The 20,721-nt window shown below is 44.2% G+C and overlaps 1 protein-coding gene across 1 annotated transcript in view; it reads left to right on the top strand.

The window, feature by feature from the left end:
- LOC121541685 (astrotactin-2-like) overlaps positions 1-20,721 on the top strand; it is a 532,790-nt gene that overhangs the window by 459,832 nt on the left and 52,237 nt on the right. Inside the window, exons 18-19 of the mRNA XM_041850922.2 lie at positions 8,482-8,615; positions 9,186-9,334. Coding sequence (XP_041706856.1) covers positions 8,482-8,615; positions 9,186-9,334 — 283 coding nt within the window. The remainder of the gene's footprint in view (positions 1-8,481; positions 8,616-9,185; positions 9,335-20,721) is intronic.

Below are 20,721 nucleotides of genomic sequence, written 5' to 3'. Positions count from 1 at the left end.
CACACACACACACACACACACACACACACACTCACACACACACACACACACAAACACACACACACACACACACACACACACACACACACACACACACACACACACACACACACCACCACCACCACCCGTTCTCCACCACCTCCACCGGGACCAGACCGGTCAAGCATCTAATTACCCTGCCTGACTCAAATTACAGCAGGCAGCACAGCAGCAATACCACTTGCAACACACACACACATGCACAACAACAAAGACTCCAGCCCGTACGTGCCGCCCATAACAAGCGCCTGTCTCAGCCACTAAGAAAAGAGGAACAATCAATACCAGACGGCCCCTAGTGGGCTCAGTCGATACGTAAACGTGAGGAAGAGCAAAGTGTCCTATTTTTCTTCTGGGGACGGGGGGGCAGACTGCGGTGGGTCACTGGCGAGGGTCAGCCCTCCGAGGTAGCAGGATAATTAGCTTGTTATTGATGCGTCAACCCTACGGGGACGAGCTAGTGCTGCTCTTGGCCAGCTCTCTGAAAGACTCCTGCTTCTATTAGCATAGCTGACACAATGGCCTGGCCATACATCTCTACCGCACAATAGAGACAGTCCACTGAGACTGTGCCTTGTGTCTACCCCCCTCCCCCACCTAGAAAGAGACGAGAAATCATGGTTGTATATCGTGAAGCAAAAGAGAAAGGATGTTGCCCTTACTTGTCTGCCTGTGTGTACAAACCCAGTTTGTATCTCCAGTCATGCAAAACTACCTGCGGCTCTCAATGCCAAGCTGCCGTCTAACCTCCTCTTCTGCTGCTGCTGCCCCTGCTGTCTGCCTATGACAAGGCTTGTCATGTTCCTCCCATTTCAATCTGCCCGTTACAAAGGTACACAGGTATTGTGTTACTATCTGGAATTATCCGTCTGTCTGCTTCCTTGAAAAACAGCCCTACCGGAACAATGGGCTAAAGGATTAAAACAACAAATTATCCTGTTTTCATCGTGGCGTTGACATGGCATTCACTGCCCCCCTCCTCACCTCAACAACACGGTTCCAGGAAAAAGTCACTCTCTGACTCTGTCTCCAATGCTACTATTACGACGGAGCTAGTTTAAGGATTTGACGAAGAAAACAGGATACATTCTTTTTTTGAAGCGGTTTTGCATGACATGTTATGTACGATGTTTATCTCCCAGTCGGATAATGACAGAGAGACCTCTCACCACCTCTTTGGGGAAGTGTTGAGTCAGGCCTGTTATGAATGTATATTTCATAACCCCAGATCCTACCCCACACTGAGACTATACCTACCTATCCGTACCCTAACGATAAGCAGTTAGCTATTCCCCTTAGAAGGACCCTCCCCTGGCCCTGTTTCAGTGACAGAGCCCAATACCTCAATGGATAAATAAATAAACTCATGCCAGTGGAGGTTGCCAGCAGGCCTGTGTCCTGCATGGCCCTGATTGAATTATGGCAGACCTTTTTTACAAATTGGCTGTGATGCTAATGACTCAGAATGCTGTGTATCTTGCTGAGTAATCGACCCCCTCGCCCCCACCACACTCCCGCCACCCACCCCCACACGTATTTTCTGCTTTCCTAAATGGCATTTCCTGCACAAGGTGGGGTTCAGACCCAGGTTTGACTCATGCAGTCTCCTTAAACTTGTTAAACTCAGGGCTTGGGGAAAATTAACGAGTTTACTGGGGCGGCCTCTCAACTTTTTTGTGTGCTTTCTGTGGAATCCGAGGAGTTGGGGTGAGTGATGGGATGTGGCTGGTGATGGTGTAATTGAATGGAAACTGCCCCCTGGAAACGGTTTACCCCCAAGTGCATCGAGGCTGCAGATTTATCCAATAAGCTGTAAGCCTCTCCAAGAAAGGTTACGACAACAGACCTGGCCACCCCTAGCAAAAATGTGTCACCGGGAGGAAAAAAGTGTGAAGCCACAGCTTTTGACCAAATGGATTTATTTGAACATGAACGAGCTGGAAACCCACAACACAGAGCCATTCAAGTTGCTATTAAGCCCGGATCAAATTAGCTTAGAGCATCCTGAGACCAGGTTGACTCTCTTGAAACTCAATATGGGTTAGGGTTCCCTAGTGACCCAGCCGCCACCCCAGCCCCCATCAAACCTTCTGTGAACCACCCTGCAATTGGCCCCAATGTCCCCTAGTTCCTGGAACTTCTCCGCTTGATGGAGTTCATAGAAACTGGAGATCTAGATGTTCTATCCTTTGTTAACAGTATTAACCTGCGTGATCAAGAGGGGTCCTTGCCACCCACACCACACTGCACCACCGTCACCGCTATCCTGCTGTTCTGCTCCTCGCTGACTCTCACCACCCCGTATCCTCCAATAAATCAATAGTGCAGGCCAGCGTTTTCACAAATTAGCCAGAGGAGATGGACAGTAATGTGGCCGGCGTAGATTAGCCAAACAGATGAATATGCTAGGAGGTCACCATGATCCCCTGCTCTTCTTGTAAGTGATGGCTTTCTGTGTAGTGAGCCACACCAGGTGCTACACTGTCTACTGGCTAGTGTGACATTTTACATTTACGTCATTTAGCAGACGCTCTTATCCAGAGCGACTTACAGTTAGTGAGTACATAAATGTTTTCATACTGGTCCCCCGTGGGAATCAAACCCACAACCCTGGCGTTGCAAGCACCATGCTCTACCAACTGAGCTACACGGGACTACAGAGGATTTGGTAGCGTGGGCAGGACAGGCAGGACACTGCTTGGGGCCAACCGGCAGAGATATGTCACACTGGTCGGAGTGGAGAGGAGTGTGCAGAATAGAATTTCTAGAAGAAAAAAAAAGTTGAAGAAAAAGTTCTACCCAATGACATCATCAAAAGTTTAAACATTTTTAAAACAGTGATTTTCAAACACTATGAAATTCGCGGTGACAAGAATACCCTCCCATCGGCTAGAAACTCATTGCAGGTTTTTTACTTTTAATCCTGTGATGCCACAGAGAAGCATTGTTTACGACCTTTTCTCTTATGTTTTTAACCACAGATCATAGAAATGCGCTGTTTTCACATTTGTAGACACTGGTTTGGTACTGGAGATGATGAATATGAGGTTGAAAAGTGGCGGAATTGCCCTTTGAGAGAGAAAAAATACTCTCTGAAATCTGTAAGTTAATGCTTTATCATGAAGGCAATAGAATAAAGTGCTCCACCATTCCAGCTACTCAAAACCATTGTCATTTTTTCTTCTCCGGCATGATGTTTGCCTACAATCCGACCCCCTTAAGGGGCTTCCCTGTCCAAAACGTGTATTTTAATTTTTAATTGAGTGCAAAGCAGTGGGCTATCGCTTCTTCCCCACCCCCACCCCCGGTAGCACTGTCCACAATTTATATGGATCCATCAGTTTTCTGGGAAAAGCGTAATCTACTGTTAATCAATACAGGATAGTGTATCATCCTATCACCCACTGCCGTACCATGGCTCAACTAACAGGATTGGACCGATGTCAGGAAGTAGTTTCTCCCTGCGTTTCAGCTGCTTGCAGAATTGTGCCAGATCATGTCATGGAGGGATTTTCCTGTTGTGTGTGTGTGTTTTATGTGTGTGTGTGTCTCTGTGTACATGTCTGTGTGTGTCACGTATTTTGTTTTATACTAAACGTGCTCGACATATTAACACTTACCATGTATCCCTAACAGGCTCATGTCTGTTCTGTTGTTGTTTTTTTGTCCTTTTTTCGTCCTCCCCCCTGAACATTATACCACAAAGCAGGCTCAATTAGTTAGCCAGCTAAATATTCTGAAATAACTTCATTTTTTTTGGAAAGATAAGCTTGAAATAGGCATGGTCTAATTGACCCAACAAATAAAAACACATATCTAAGTTTAGCATTCTTAATCAGCCAGAATTTATTTTAATTGTTTATTTTAATTTTTTATCAAAGTTAGCTGGCTAACTCATTGATTCTGCTTTGTAGTATACCCGTCAGGTCTTTTTATTTTATTTAACCTTTATTTAACTAGGCAAGTCAGTTAAGAACAAATTCTTATTTACAATGATGGTCTACCCCGGCCAAACCCGGACGACGCTGGGACAATTGTGTGCCACCCTATGGGACTCCCAATCACGTTCGGATTGTGATACAGCCTGGAATCAAACCAGGGTCTGTAGTGACGCCAGGGTCTGTAGTGATGCCTGTAGTGGCGCCACGCGGGAGTCTTACCTCTCCTACCCCCTCCGAGCCACAATTAGACCCCCCTGCCGCCCCCCACTCTGTTTACCCAGTTGAGACTGGATTGCATTACTCTTTGAAACGTAAACACAGGGCCGTAATCAGTTTGTCTATTTTTCAAATGTGCAGCCGTGCAGTCAAGCAAGGCCGGCCTGACTGGGGGTTTTTCTATAAATGTGAGGCAGAGCTGTGGTCTCCCCCCAGCCTCCCCAGCATTAGAGAACATTTCCGATGTTTGTCTATTAGTCTGCATGCATGTGCTCCCCAAAGGTTTCCTGTTGTGTTTGCAGATGATCTGGTTCCCATTGACTGAGGTGCGGACTGTGGAGGAGTCTCTCTCGCTCTCTCTCTCTCTCTCTCTCTCTCTCTCTCTCTCTCTCTCTCTCTCTCTCTCTCTCTCTCTCTATTTTTCTTTCTTTCGCTGTGTCTCCCCTCTTTCTATTGTTCAGCCAACATTTAGCCACATGGTTGGTGGGGGATCTCATCATCTCAAGAAATGCAATCACTTTCTTCCCCATTTATTTTCCCTAACCTTGCCTGTCTCTCTCAGGAAAGTCATTATATGCCGGCTGTGGATTGCAGTGTTGGCTAGGCTGAGTGGGCTCCCCCCTAATAGGCGGTCATTCAGCAGGCTCATTTAGAGGGGGTAGTGTTGGAGGGTAAATAAGGGGAAAGACCTGACTGACTGACTGCAGGAGGCCTGTTGATCCTATCGGCTAGCAGAGGGGCCCTCGCTGGAGGGTGGGAGGCTACATTACTAGCCTTTTTATTTATTTATTTATGTACTTTTTACAATTATTATTATAGTAAAGCACTTTGTTACTTGTATTGAAAACTGCTATACAAATAAAGTTATTATTAATACAAATAAAGTTATTATTAGAATACACACTCTCCTTTCTCTGTTTCTCTCTCCATCTCCTCTCCTTTTCTCTCTTCCTCTCTGCTCCTCTCTTTCTGTCTGCCTCTCTCTTGCTGCATGGTCTGTCTTGCTGCTGCACGGTCCAGAGCTGGATACACAGCACTGAGTGAGTGAGGGCTGGGAAAGTCAGTTCCCTTGAAGGACTGTCTGGGCTTTTAGAGCTAAAGATGCAACCACTGTTTCGGGGGATGCCAACATCGGCTTCGGGAGGCATTCCACTCTCAGTGTCTGTCTCTATATGGCCAGAGCTTTTCAGAAGAACTGCTCGGGCTGCCTTAATTTCATCTCAATCGCCATCTCAAATACTGAACCAGGGAGGTTTTCCAATGCCTCGCAAAGAAGGGCACCTATTGGTAGAAAAAATACATACATTGAATATCCCTTTGAGCATGGTGAAGTTATTAATTTCACTTTGGATGGTGTATCAATACACCCAGTCACTACAAAGAAACAGACATCCTTCCTAACTCAGTTGCCGGAGAGGAAGGTGACTTTAAAACAGTTACAGAGTTTATTGGCTGTGATAGGAGAAAACTGAGGATGGATCAACAACATTTCAGTTACTCCACAATACTAACCTAGTTGACAGAGTATAAAGAAGGAAGCCTGTACAGAATATAAATATTTCAAAACATGCATCCTGCTTGCAACAATAAACTAAAGCAATATTGCAAAAAAAATCGCTACGTAATTAACTTTTTGTTTTGTTATGTTTGGGGCTAATCCAAGACAACACATCACTGAATACCACTGTTCATATTTTCAAGCATGGTTGTGGCTTGAATATATATTTTTTGAATAATGGCCAAATATTGTACATTACAGGTGTGCAAAGCTTTTCTGCCATGTTCACATTAGCAGTTTGAAGTGACTGAAATCATATTTATTTGTAGCTCAATTGGTAGAGCATGGCGCTTGTAACGCCAGGGTAGTGGGTTTGATCCCCGGGACCACTCATACTTAAAATGTATGCACACATGACTGTAAGTCGCTTTGGATAAAAGTGTCTGCTAAATGGCATATTATTATTATTATATCCGATTCAAATCAGTTATTTTTCCTGCAGTCTGAAAAGACAAAAAGCACATTGAATCTGAAATGTCAAGCTACATTTCAAATCACCTTCGAGGGTGGTTTTAAGTCTGATACAAAGCTGATTCTTGGCCATGTGACTTGTGTCTGAATGGTCAAATCTGATTTATTTGCCCACAAGTTGTTTTTAGACTGTTATTTGGCATATCTTGTTACTTCCTACTCTGTTGACAGTTTGACAAGAACATGTGGTAGCTAACTAGCTAGTTAAGTGTTTACAAATAAATTAGTGAATGCGCTTTAAAGCTAAAAAGCTACCTAGCTAGCTAGTTGACAGTTGTGGCTATCCAAAAACTATATTTTTGAAAGTTGGATCATCTTATCCTTTGAGGCTTTAAAGGTGTTCTTACACTGTGATTTTGACAATTCAAAGCAACTGGGAAACGTCCATGGCAGGCATTGTTGTCACCTTAGCTTGCTACATAACTTCTGAGTGATAGGAAGCACGATCACCACCAATCAGCCTACACCACTGCACACACACTCGTCATTACTTTGACAACTAGCTTAGCCATGTCAGCAAATGACTACTATCTGAACACACACAAATCCGATTTGGTCACTTGTAACTTGCTGTTTGGCATTTGGTATTTTATTAGGATCCCCATTAGCTGTTGCGAAAGCAGCAGCTACTCTTCCTAGGGTCCACACAAAACATGAAACATGACATAATACAGAACATTAATAGACAATAACAGAACTACAAGGACAGAACTACATCATGTTTGGACAGTCAGTAGTCCAAAACGAATTTGAAAAACTAAACTGATTTGAGCATTAAGGCCTGCAGTGTGAACAAGGCTTTAGAGACTTACCCAGAAAGAATCACAGTAATAACTGCCAAAGGTCATTCTAACATGTATTGACTCAGAGGGTTGAATACTTATCTAATCAAGATACTGTATCTTAGTGTTTTATTTTCCATAAAAACATTTACAATGTTAGAATTTTTCTTCCACTTTTTCTTCCATATTTTGTGTAGATCATTGACAAAAAAATGACAATTAAATCCATTTTAATCCCACTTTGTAACACAACTAAATGTGGAAAAAGTAAGGGGTGTGAATACTTTCTGAAGGCACTGTATGAAGCCGAACAATTTGTAATTTTTTAAGTGTTTTTCATGGTTGCAAATCCGAGGGACACAAATGCCACCGCAATTCAAAAATGACCGCGTGTGCTTGCGTGCGTGTGTGCTGCATGCATCCTTTTTTTGTGTGCATGTGTATGTATGGGGCCATGCTTGCATGTGTGCCTGTACTGTATGGTTTTTGGTTTGTGGTGGTGGGTTGATAGAGGGTGGTGGGGGTTAGGGGCATAAAGAAGACATCGGACAATCCCTTTAAGACACATTCGGTGTCCTCTCCTCTGGATGACTGACTGATTGTTATAGATTATTGGGAGGCTTCCTTTGGCTTAGTTGGCTTTATCATTGGAGGGGCCTGTTGCTCAGCGATAATGTTTCTGGATGTTTTCTGGTTTCTCTGTGCAGGTGTTTGATGACCGCGATTAAGCGGCACTGTCAACCAATTGCTTACATAAATGACTAAGTGCTCCATTGATTGGCCGGTGTGACGGGGCGCCAAAGTGCCTGCGAACTCCCCTGAACTCTCTTTTCGACATGCCCGTGGCTCGGCAAAGCACTGACGTCACCTTATTTGATCAATTTAACGGTAATATTGGCATTTGGTTGGCCTGATGACACAGCACAATTTAGTGATACACACTCATGATCTTGGCGGTGATTCAGTTGAATGAGATTGATGAAATCCATATATTTTTGGCCTTTTGACCTCTTAGAGACATTATATTCTTTATCTGTTTAACTCTCTCTCTCTCTCTCTCTCTCTCTCTATCCCACTCACTCACACACACACACACACACACACACACACACACACACACACACACACACACACACACACACACACACACACACACACACACACACACACACTGACCTTTATGTGTCACCATTCCCAATTAAACAAGACAGGAACATGACATGTTCTCCAAGGCTACTCACTCATGTATCATCAGACCCTCACACCGCGACTCTTCGGGTGGCGGAGGTGACAAAACTTGTGAGCCCCCCGTGTGTGACTGTGTGACGATTCCGGGGCGGACATCGTGGGGGGTGGGGATGGGGACACGTACAGGGGTAACAACAGACATCTTGGAGCCTGGATAACTCAGAGCGTCACAGAAGGTCAATGTACGGAAGATAATTGCATTTTTCTCACCTGTTACCTTTCACAGACCTTCAAGAGCGCCACGATGAGCTCATACTGGTGTGCAGGCAAGGGAGATGTCATCGACAACTGGTGTCGCTGTGACCTGAGTGCCTTCAGCAAAGACGGCCTTCCCAACTGCAGTCCCCTGAGGCAGCCTGTGTAAGTCAGAGCCTACCTCCCATCTATCCAACCCTAGGGAGAACTGTTGGAGTTGTAACAACCATCCCTAGGGCTGGGACCAACCATTAATTGCTGTAGGTCAGTCCAAACACCCCGGTGCTTACTCCCAAGAAATAACACTGTGTCTTGTTCTCTTACCCCAGCTCTGTTTTGAATCATCATACACCCCAGCTATTGTAACCCTCAGAACTTTTGGAGAGAGATACAAGGCATTGAATGAACAATGGCTCTCCGGTGGGTTTCCATGTTAAATTGAATGGACCTACTTGCTTGTTTGATTTGCCGAATGGATGCATTGATGATTCCAACTTGCTCCCTATATCTGGTCTAAACATTTTATTAACAGACTCATAGGGCTGCTTTCCCCGACACAGAGTAAGCCTAGTCCTGGACTAAAAAACACTTTTAACTGAGATTCTCTATTGATCAAACTTTTAGTCCAGGAGTAAGCTTAATGTTCCCGGGAAACTAGTCCTCAGTGCCAGTTGACTTCTCATATTGTTATTGTATTAAAGTGGCCCACCTCCTTCCTCTCTCTGTCTGTGTCAGGCTCAGACTGGCCCCTCACCTGGAACCCTCCAGCACCATGGTGGCCCTGGAGTGGCTGGATGTGGAGCCCCTGATTGGCTACAAGCTGTCTGACTACATCATCCAGCATAAACGGGTGGAGGACCCCTCGGAGGCAGAGATCTACACAGGTTACCTACCTGTATATTTCACTTTGGTCCAACCTACATCAGTTATTGACAATTGTTTATCCTATGACAAAGCCAGAGGGACATTAATGAGCTTATTTACTAGTGACGAGCCACATTATCTAACTGGTTGCTCTGCTGATCTGCGGAGGCCTGCCCTTTGTGAGTATCTCACAGACAAGGTTAGACACTCGGTTGGTGAACCAGAGGGAAGAACGGGGGAAAATGGAGGTGGGTGGTGTGTGGGAGGAGGAAGAGGGGGAAGACAGGAGAGGATGAGAGGATGAGAGGATGAGGTTAGGCTATGTGACAGGGGCCTTAATTAGCACTGAACCCTAAGTGTGTAAGTCTGGCGTAGTGAGTCAGAGCTTTGGGTGATAGGGATTTAATAAAGGAGAAGAGATGAGGTACGTTGGTGGAAATAGCCAGCTTTAGTCATCGGCCACGTGGACAGGCGATCATTCACACCTGGGAGGAGGAGAGGAGGAGAGCTGATGAGCCGGGCCCAGAAGCCGGAGTGGGCACAGATAGGCATCCTGGCAGGGGTGTGGCAGGAACAGGGCAGATGGCGTTTGTGTGACTCACCTCTGCGTCAGAGCAGTCCAGGATACAGATGAGAATGTGAACAATGTCTTTCTCTCTATTTATCTCTACCTTCTATGTCAATTTCTCTCTCGTTCTCTTTTTTCTGAGTTTACAGTGTGTCTCTTTCACTGTTATTGTCTCTCATCTCTCTCTTGTTCTCTCTCTCTCTCTCTAACTCTCTCTTTCTCTCTCTCTCTCTCTCTCTCTCTCTCTCTCTCTCTCTCTCTCTCTCTCTCTCTCTCTCTCTCTCTCTCTCTCTCTCTCTCTCTCTCTCTCTCTAACTCTTTCTCAAACTCTCTACAAATTCCTCCAGAAAGCCAAGAAAAGTTGGAATAATGGGGACTTGTTAAAATTAGGAATTATTCTCTCCAAGACTTGGGAAGAGGAGACTGTCTGCCCGGCCAGTGATACACTGTAACCTGAATAGGGGAAAGACAACAAGTGTCAGCAAGTTCAGATGGCTACGCAAACCCGGACAAGTATTGTTTTTTCACAATGTCCAATTCCATCCATGGAAATTAATATCCTCTATACCCATGGCGAATCGTTTGGTTTCAAGACCTTGCATTGAAGTCCTTTCTAGGGGAAGAAACAGAACCGGGATAGATATAAAGAGCCCCAGTCCCTGGTCACCTGGAGGCTTTAAACAACAGATGAGACTTCCACAGAGAAGCACATGACGATCAAAAGCAGACCGCTCCAATCTGGGCCACACCCCAGCTTTCATACACCTGCCAAGTGAATTGAGTGCTCTTCAAAACTGGAGTCAGTTTAATACCTCATATATCTGAAGTTTTGTAGCAGGTATGCGACCCTCCAATAGTTAAATCCATTGGAAACTAAATGGCTTTTGCATTAAAAAAGATACCTACAGCGGCAAGATATGAAAGTCCATGGGCTTCAGGCGGTATCGGGTTGGTCAGGTGAAGCAACATCCACATCAGGTTGTTTGATACAGATAAAATCAGTAATGTAAAAACTATTCGTTGGGCTTGGAAATACTTTGGAGTTATTGAGGAGGTATTGAGGTAGGATTGGATGGATTGCACTTTGGGTTAAAAACTCTAAAAGGCAATGATCTTCTAGTCTTCACCTGACCATCACCTTGGGAGTTTTGGGGTTTTATACATTATCCTCAGCATAACCTCCTACAACTCCCTACTTTGTATGATCCTATTCCCATGTTCCCTGTTGACATATACTCCCATATCTTCTGCTGTACTACTCGATCCTTTTATACGTCTCATCTTGTTCTTTGGGAGGCTTAGTGAGAGCAAGGTGTAGCACCACCCTGATCTGATCTCACATCTGCACGAACCATCAACAACTATCTCCCTTTTCAATCCTCAATCCTCAAATCTGTCTTCAGATCAGTGGGGAGATCGGTTAGTAAAATCGAACCGGAGCGAAAACCTACTCTCCCCGGCGAGGTCAAGAGCAGCAGCAGCGATGGACTGAGATGGACTGACTCTCTTTGATATGCTTGGACAGTGGCCTAGTCGGCCGAGTCCTCAGTACATAAACACTACCGTTTATACACCCGTGATCCGCCTGATCTACGATCCCCCCCCCTGGCAGACCATCAGTCAGCCTTGGGTCTCCACAGCCTCAGAGCCCCCTATCCTTTGAACGGCAATAAGCACCCAAATCCCCCTTCCTCTCTTATTGTTTACCTCTTCTCTTAGAGATGGTGATCATCCCCTGGTCCTTTATTAGATCAACAACTAATCAAATAAAATGTTATTTGTCACATGCTTCATAAACAACAGGTGACTAACAGTGAAATGCTCACTTACGGGCCCTTGCCAACAATGCGGTGAGAAATAAATAAATAATAGAAAAATAATAACACAAGGAATAAATACACAATGAGTAACAATAACTTGGCTATATACACGGGGTACCAGTAACGAGTCGATGCGCAGAGGTGCGAGGTAATTGAGGTAGATACAGTATGTACATATAGGTAGGGATAAAGTGACTAGGCAACAGGATAGATAATAAAGAGTAGCAGCAGTGTATGTGATGAGTCAAAAGAGTTAGTGCAAAAAGGGTCAATGCAGATAGTCCTGGTAGCTATTTGTTTAACTATTTAACTAACTATTTAGCAGTCTTATGGCTTGGGGGTAGAAGCTGTTCAGGGTCCTGTTGGTTCCAGACTTGGTGAATCGGTACCGCATGCCGTGTGGTAGCAGAGAGAACAGTCTATGACTTGGGTGGCTGGAGTCTTTGACAATTTGTAGGGCCTTCCTCTGACATCGCCTTGTATAGAGGTCCTGAATGGCAGGGAGCTCGGCCCCAGTGATGTACTGGGCCGTATGCACTACCCTCTGTAGCGCCTTACAGTCGAATGCCAAGCAGTTGCCATACCAAGCGGTGATGCAGCCAGTGAAGATGTCATCAATGGTGCAGCTGTATAACCTTTTTAGGATCTGAGGGCCCTCCTGAGGGGGAGGAGGCATTGTCGTGCCTTCCTTAGTGATGTGGACACCGAGGAACTTGGAGCTCTCGACCCGCTCCACTACAGCCCCGTTGATGTGGATGGGGGCGTGCTCGGCCCTCAGTTTCCTGTTGTCTTGCTGATATTGAGGGAGAGGTTGTTGTCCTGGCACCACACTGCCAGGTCACTGACCACCTCCCTATAGGCTGTCTCGTCGTCCTCTTTGATCAGGTCAACCACCGTTGTGTCGTCAGCAAACTTAATGATGGTGTTGGAGTCATGCGCGGACACGCAGTCATGGGTGAACAGGGACTACAGGAGGGGACTAAGCACGTATCCCTGAGGGACGCCCTTGTTGAGGGTGTGTTGTTGCCTACCCTTACCACTTGGGGGTCCAGGATCCAGTTGCAGAGGAAGGTGTTCAGTCCCAGGGTCCTGAGCTTAGTGATGCGTTTGGAGGGCACTATGGTGTTGAATGCTGATATATAGTTAATGAACAGCATTCTCACATAGGTGTTCCTCTTGTCCAGGTGGGAGAAGGCAGTGTGGAGTAGAGGTTGACACGGGAACAGGACTCCCGAGGGTCTTGCGGGTCCCGCGGGATTCCGGCAGGAATGGGAGTCAACTTCTAGAGTCAACTTCGGGACAGGACATGATTGACAGTCCACAGGAGCAGACAGTACAGGAATAGTTATAAACTTAGTTTTTTGTCATGTGTGGAGCATTTCATATTTATTTTTTATGTAGGCCTAATGTAGTTTGATTAATAACAACCAATAAAAAAATGAATGGTTGTTTTGCCCCCTCCCCTTTCACATGCCTCGCTCCAGTTGTAGCCAGTCACTACTTTACCCATTGACTTTACCTCAGATGCACGCTGAGACATACAGTACCAGTCAAAAGTTTGGACACACCTACTCATTCAAGGGTTTTTCTTTATTTTTACTATTTTCTACATTGTAGAATGATAGTGAAGACATTAAAACTATGAAATAACACATACAGTGAGGGAAAAAAGTATTTGATCCCCTGCTGATTTTGTAAGTTTGCCCACTGACAAAGAAATGATCAGTCTATAATTTTAGTGGTAGGTTTATTTGAACAGTGAGAGACAGAATAACAACAACAAAATACAGAAAAACGCATGTCAAAAATGTAATAAATTGATTTGCATTTTAATGAGGGAAATAAGTATTTGACCCCCTCTCAATCAGAAAGATTTCTGGCTCCCAGGTGTCTTTTATACAGGTAATGAGCTGAGATTAGGAGCACACTCTTAAAGGGAGTGTTCCTAATCTCAGTTTGTTACCTGTATAAAAGACACCTGTCCACAGAAGCAATCAATCAATCAGATTCCAAACTCTCCACCATGGCCAAGACCAAAGAGCTCTCCAAGGATGTCAGGGACAAGATTGTAGACGTACACAAGGCTAGAATGGGCTACAAGAACATTGCCAAGCAGCTTGGTGAGAAGGTGACAACAGTTGGTGCGATTATTCGCAAATGGAAGAAATACAAAAGAACTGTCAATCTCCCTCGGCCTGGGGCTCCATGCAAGATCTCACCTCGTGGAGTTGCAATGATCATGAGAACGGTGAGGAATCAGCCCAGAACTACACGGGAGGATCTTGTCAATGATCTCAAGGCAGTTGGGACCATAGTCACCAAGAAAACAATTGGTAACACACTACGCCGTGAAGGACTGAAATCCTGCAGCGCCCGCAAGGTCCCCTTGCTCAAGAAAGCACATATACAGGGCCGTCTGAAGTTTGCCAATGAACATCTGAATGATTCAGAGGAGAACTGGGTGAAAGTATTGTGGTCAGATGAGACCAAAATCGAGGTCTTTGGCATCAACTCAACTTGCTGTGTTTGGAGGAGGAGGAATGCTGCCTATGACCCAAAGAACACGATCCCCACCATCAAACATGGAGGTGGAAACATTATGCTTTGGGGGTGTTTTTCTGCTAAGGGGACAGGACAACTTCACCGCATCAAAGGGACGATGGACGGGGCCATGTACCGTCAAATCTTGGGTGAGAACCTCCTTCCCTCAGCCAGGGCATTGAAAATGGGTCGTGGATGGGTGTTCCAGCATGACAATGACCCAAAACACACGGCCAAGGCAACAAAGGAGTGGCTCAAGAAGAAGCACATGAAGGTCCTGGAGTGGCCTAGCCAGTCTCCAGACGTTAATCCCATAGAAAATCTGTGGAGGGAGCTGAGGGTTCGAGTTGCCAAACGTCAGGCTCGAAACCTTAATGACTTGGAGAAGATCTGCAAAGAGGAGTGGGACAAAATCCCTCCTGAGATGTGTGAAAACCTGGTGGCCAACTACAAGAAACGTCTGACCTCTGTGATTGCCAACAAGGGTTTTGCCATCAAGTACTAAGTCATGTTTTGCAGAGGGGTCAAATACTTATTTCCCTCATTAAAATGCAAATCAATTGATAACATTTTTGACATGTGTTTATTTTATTTTATTCTGTCTCTCACTGTTCAAATACACCTACCATTATAATTATAGACTGCTCATGTCTTTGTCAGTGGGCAAACGTACAAAATCAGCAGGGGATCAAATACTTTTTTCCCTCACCTTATGGAATCATGTAGTAACCAAAAAAGTGTTAAACAAATCCAAATATATTTTCTATTTGAGATTCTTCTCAGTAGCTACCCTTTGCCTTGATGACAGCTTTGCACACTGTTGGCATTCTCTCAACCAGCTTCATGAGGTAGTCACCTGGAATGCATTTCAATTAACAGTTGTGCCTAGTTAAAAGTTAATTTGTGGAATTTCTTTCCTTCTTAATGCATTTGAGCCAATCAGTTGTGTTTTGGCAAGGTAGGGGTTGTATACAGAAGATAGCCCTATTTGGTAAAAGACCAAGTCCGTATTATGGCAAGAACAGCTCAAATAAGCAAAGAGAAACGACAGTCCATCATTAATTTAAGACATGAAGATCAGTCAATCCGGAAAATTTCAAGAACTTTGAAAGTTTCTTCAAGTGCAGTCGCAAAAACCATCAAGCGCTATGATGAAACTGGCTCTCATGAGGACCGCCACAGGAAAGGAAGACCCAGAGTTACCTCTGCTGCAGAGGATGTGTTCTTTAGAGTTAACTGCACCTCAGATTGCCCAAATGAATACTTCACAGAGTTCAAGTAACAGACACATCTCAACATCAACTGTTCAGAGGAGACTGTGTGAATCAGACCTTCATGGTCGAATTGCTGCAAAAAAAAACAATGGACACCAATAAGAAGAAGAGACTTGCAAGGGCCAAGAAACACGAGCAATGGACATTAGACCGGTGGAAATCTGTCCTTTGGTCTGATGTGTCCAAATTTGAGATTTTTGGTTCCTACCGCCGTGTCTTTGTGATACGCAGAGTAGGTGAACGGATGATCTCCGCATGTGAGGTTCCCACGTGAAGCATGGAGGAGGTGGTGTGATGGTGTGGGGGTGCTCTGCTCGTGACACTGTCTGTGATTATTTAGAATTCAAGGCACACTTAACCAGCATGGCTACCACAGCATTCTGCAGCGATACGCCATCCTATCTGGTTTGGGCTTAGTGGGACTGTAATTTGTTTTTCAACAGGACAATGACCCAAAACACACCTCCAGGCTGTGTAAGGGCTATTTGACAAATGAGAGTGATGGAGTGCTGCATCAGATGACCTGGCCTCCACAATCACCCGACTTCAACCCAATTGAGATGGTTTGGGATGAGTTGGACCGCAGAGTGAAGGAAAAGCAGCCAACAAGTGCTCAAGATATGTGGGAACTCCTTCAAGACTGTTGGAAAAGCATTCCTCATGAAGCTGGTTGAGAGAATGCCAAGAGTGTGCAAAGCTGTCATCAAGGCAAAGGGTGGCTACTTTGAAGAATCTCAAATATAAAATATATTTTGATTTGTTTAACACTTGTTTGTTTACTACATGATTCCATATGTGTTATTTTATAGTTTTGATGTCTTCACTATTATTCTACAATGTAGAAAATAGTAAAAATAAAGAAAAACCCTTGAATGAGTATGTGTGTCCAAACTTTTGACTGGAACTGTATATATATTTTATTTTAAAGGATTTTCTTTTGCAATTTAGTACAAAACAAAAGCACACAAAAAAATAACAAAAAAACACAGCTACAAGATATATGAAATGAAGTATTGCTTAAGCAAGACATGGGACAAGAATAGAGCAACAATGACAGTAACAACAACAATAAGCGTTCCTAGTCAGTGTTCACAATCAGTCTCTGTCCAGACGGTCCAGAAACGGAGCCCAAATCTTGAGAAATCTGCTGGAGGAGTTAGTCTTGAAAAAACTAATATTTCCAAGTGAATGGTGGTAATTATTTCTGCTAGCCATCTACGGAAGCAAGGATGGGTGGGTGACTTCCATTCTGTGAGGAGAAAAAAAAAATCTGCCACCATTCCAAGCATCAGAACAGACTCTGAGCAGCCAAAGAGAGCAAGTTCTGTGTCAGGTTCAATGGCCCTCTCATATACCTTTGAATACCAATCAAAGATGTTCCTCCAAAAATCATGTATCTTTTCGTAATGGTAACGGATGTTAGTGCTTTTGAGTTCGGATTCCGTTTTCTTTTAGATACGAGCGATAACTTCGCCATCAGACCCTTGTATTGGCTTTCTCGTTGCGTAACGTCTATATGCCCTTGGAGGACAGAGAATTAGAGAAGAAGGAAAGAGTGTGGTAAGAGAAGATTATGTTTGTCCTCCTTGTGCTCCTTGTAAAAGGACATCACTTGTCAATGGAGGAAATATCTCCTCCTCATCTTGAAAGCCTCCCATTTCCACGTCGTAAAGCTTGGGACTTCCTCCTTACAGGCGCAGCCGACAGGTACACGGTCCTGATAAGCCTTGTTAACTCGGCCTGATCTTAGCCACGCTGGAAACCGCCTCATCACCATAAAACCCAGAATGCGATCTGAACCCTAGCTCGCCACTTAGCAGCATAGGATCTAAGAGAACTGAGGACTTGGAGTCCACATGCTACAGTCCAGGCCTGGACTCAACGAATGAGTTATATAGATGTTAGAATTTAGAGCACTGTCAGTCTGGCATTTTAGCCTGAATCCATCTGCTGTGACCTTTGACCCGAAGCTAACAAGCTCCGGAGGTCAATGCGAGTCAGACAGGAAGCATTTGTTCCATAATCTCAGCCGAGGTATTACTGGAGTTATGTGCCTTCCCAATAAAGGGACAGCTAAGTATTTCAAAGAGGAACTCAGAGCATCAACTCGTAACACTGTGGACTGGCAAAACACCCTCCTTCCCTTTCTTCCCTCCAGACCCCGCCCCCTCTTCCCACATATTGTTGTGATATTGGCACAAATTTCACAACAAATCCTGTGTGCACCTAAGGCTATTGGACTGGCTGCCCACAAATATGTTTTGCATTTACTGATCAAACTGAGGTGAATGTTTTGCTTTGGAGCTGACCAACGCTGGGGAAAAGCACAATGTTCTGCTACCACCATCTATAAACAGTACTTTATTGTGTTGTGTTGTGTTTTTGGTTTGGTTTTAGTTCTGAAAAAAGCCTGGTACCTACATTAGGGGGAAGGCTTACTGGAAGTGGGGGCAGCGAGGACTCAATGTGCTTTTGTCCTGTCCTCCCCTCCATCCCTCTTTCCTTCTCTCCCTCTTTTTATATACACTTTGGGCCCAGGGAGCGCAGCTCCCCTTTGATATAGTGCTGCTTTATGGTCCCAGCCAAAGGCCCTGTGGGTTCATGTGAGTCAATATTTATTGTTTCAGTCCGAGGGACTTATTGAAATTCATGTTGGTATATTTTACTATAGCGTACGTCTAAATATTTGTAAGAATGCACCAATGGCATTTGGCTACACTTTGGTGTCCCCACCTCCCCGAGCATACAGAGGGTGAATAGCACAGTCTGCACCTAGTATGTCTGTTATGCAGGAAGATAGCCCAAAGACAAGAGAGGGAGGGGGACTGTCAATTCAATGCTAGACCAAACAAGAAACAGCTGGAGTAGTAAAGGGAGAAACTGAGATATCTCAAATACATTGAAAACATAATTTACAGTACAATCTATTATTCATCAGTCATATTTCTTTAAGTAGTGTTAGATTCTGTATATGTTGGTGTTATTTTCCGTTAGACATACAGTTTATATGATCAGAGGTTGATGATCATTCAGGCCTGTAGAGACCTCTAGATGGCACACCAATGCAGAGGCAGGATTTCTATTAGATTACATTATCTAACGAGACGGCCGCTCTGCCTGAGGCTGATTCATAGTGGGATAGTAGGATTGACACAGCAGGGCTCAGCATTCCCATAGGGCCTACTGTTGGTGAAACTTAGTCAAACCTTTTGACTTCTGAGGGGTGAGACATTTAAGTAGCATAAAATAAATATTGTAAAGACATTATAAAGAGGTCACTTAAACCACTTAAAGTGGACAGAAAGCTTCTAAAATAATTACAAGTACATAGTACTTGTAATTATTGTAGTAGTACTTGTAATCATTGTGTAGTATGGGGTCCCCGAAAAAACATTAACACCCAAATATGTCCTTTTAGAAACGGCAAAGCTCTCTTTAGATGTTGTACATGTGAAATTGTGTCATTCTGAATTTTATCCGCAACGTTAAATTCCATTTTGTTGCGACTCGAGCGATACCTCTCTGTCCATTCTACAAGTAACTGCCAAAATGAAGGAAACACTTGAGTAAATGAGGGATACAAAGTATAATGAAAGCATGGGGTGCTTCCGCACAGGAAGTTCCAGACACTTGTAGAATCTATACCAAGGCGCATTGAAGCTATTCTGTCAGCTCCTGGTGGCCCAACGCCCTATTAAGACACTTTATGTTAGTGTTTCCTTTATTTTGGCAGTTACCTATAGCAGCAGGCTACACAGAGAATGGAACAGCTGGATAGGGGAAATGGCTTGAGTCGCGCAAAAGGGAATATAACATTGCGTATAAAGTTCAGAATGACACAATTTCAAGTGTACAACATATAAAGACCTGCATCACTATACTGAGAGCTTTGCCGTTTCTAAAATGACATATTTTGATGTTTTTGGTGCCTTTGTTCATGTGTTTTTGGGGCCCCCATACTACACAACGAGGATGAGGAAGTTATTTTCTGTTTTGGGTAAGTTTCTCCAAAATGTGAAATCACAAAAAAGGTGTCTGGATCCTTCTATAACATGCCATTTTTATCAAAAATATAGATTTGGTTGTAAAAAATCTCATTTTATTCCTTTGTTTTGGATGACCCTTAGAAAATAAGTGAATATACGTATAGACAATTCATATATCTATCTTTCACTTCAATGTCATAGTTCAACTAAAACCTAGCTGCCTAGCTACCTATTTCTCCTCTCTCCTCCTCCATGTATCAATACTGTACTGAAGCATTTTGCAGGCATTATTTTAGCAATGGCCCACGTTATTACACAGTACACCTTTCCTTGTCATTCTGGGTATTGAGAATCCCTATGATATTTCTATGATTCCCCTAAGCCAGGGGTCCTCAATTACATTCAGCCGTGGGCCGATGTATCCTTGAGCGGATGGTCGAGGGGCCGGAACATAGTTATAAATAATCTGTACACTGCAAATTGACTGCAAGAATCTCAAACAGATATAGTATTTGAGAAAAACAGAATAATTTCAAACCTTGATTAAATTGGGATACGATCATACTCCTCTCTATTTACAGTATGCGTGGGAATACTTGGGAACAGATTTCCTAAATTAAATTAACTTTGAGCTCATTTACAGGTGATTTGACAGTCTTTAATGAACGAAAATTATATATACACTACATGGCCAAAAGTATGTGGACACCTGCTCGTCGATCATCTCATTCCAAAATTATGGGCATTAATATGGAGTTGGTCCCCCTTTTGCTGCTATAACAGCCTTCCACTCTTCTGGGAAGGCTTTCCACTAGATGTTGGAACATTGCTGCGGCGACTTGCTTCCATTCAGCCATAAGAGCATTGCTGAGGTCAGGCACTGATGTTGGGTGATTAGGCCTGGCTCATCCCAAAGGTGTTCGATGGGGTTGAGGTCAGGGCTCTGTGCAGGCCAGTCAAGTTCTTCCACACCAATCTCGACAAATCATTTCTGTATGGACCTTGCTTTGTGCACAGGGGCATTGTCATGCTGAAACAGGAAATGGCCTTCCCCAAACTGTTGCCACAAAGTTGGAAGCACAGAATCGTCTAGAATGTCATTGTATGCTGTAGCATTAAGATTTCCCTTCACTGGAACTAAGGGGCCTAGCCCGAACCATGAAAAACAGCCCCAGACCATTATTCCTCCTCCACCAAACTTTACAGTTGGCACTATGC

This window comes from Coregonus clupeaformis, chromosome 27 (assembly GCF_020615455.1).
Source record: "Coregonus clupeaformis isolate EN_2021a chromosome 27, ASM2061545v1, whole genome shotgun sequence".
In the NCBI taxonomy this organism is placed as follows: domain Eukaryota; kingdom Metazoa; phylum Chordata; class Actinopteri; order Salmoniformes; family Salmonidae; genus Coregonus; species Coregonus clupeaformis.
The sequence above is the reverse complement of the archived record's forward strand: the minus strand, read 5'-3'. Positions and strand labels throughout refer to the sequence as shown.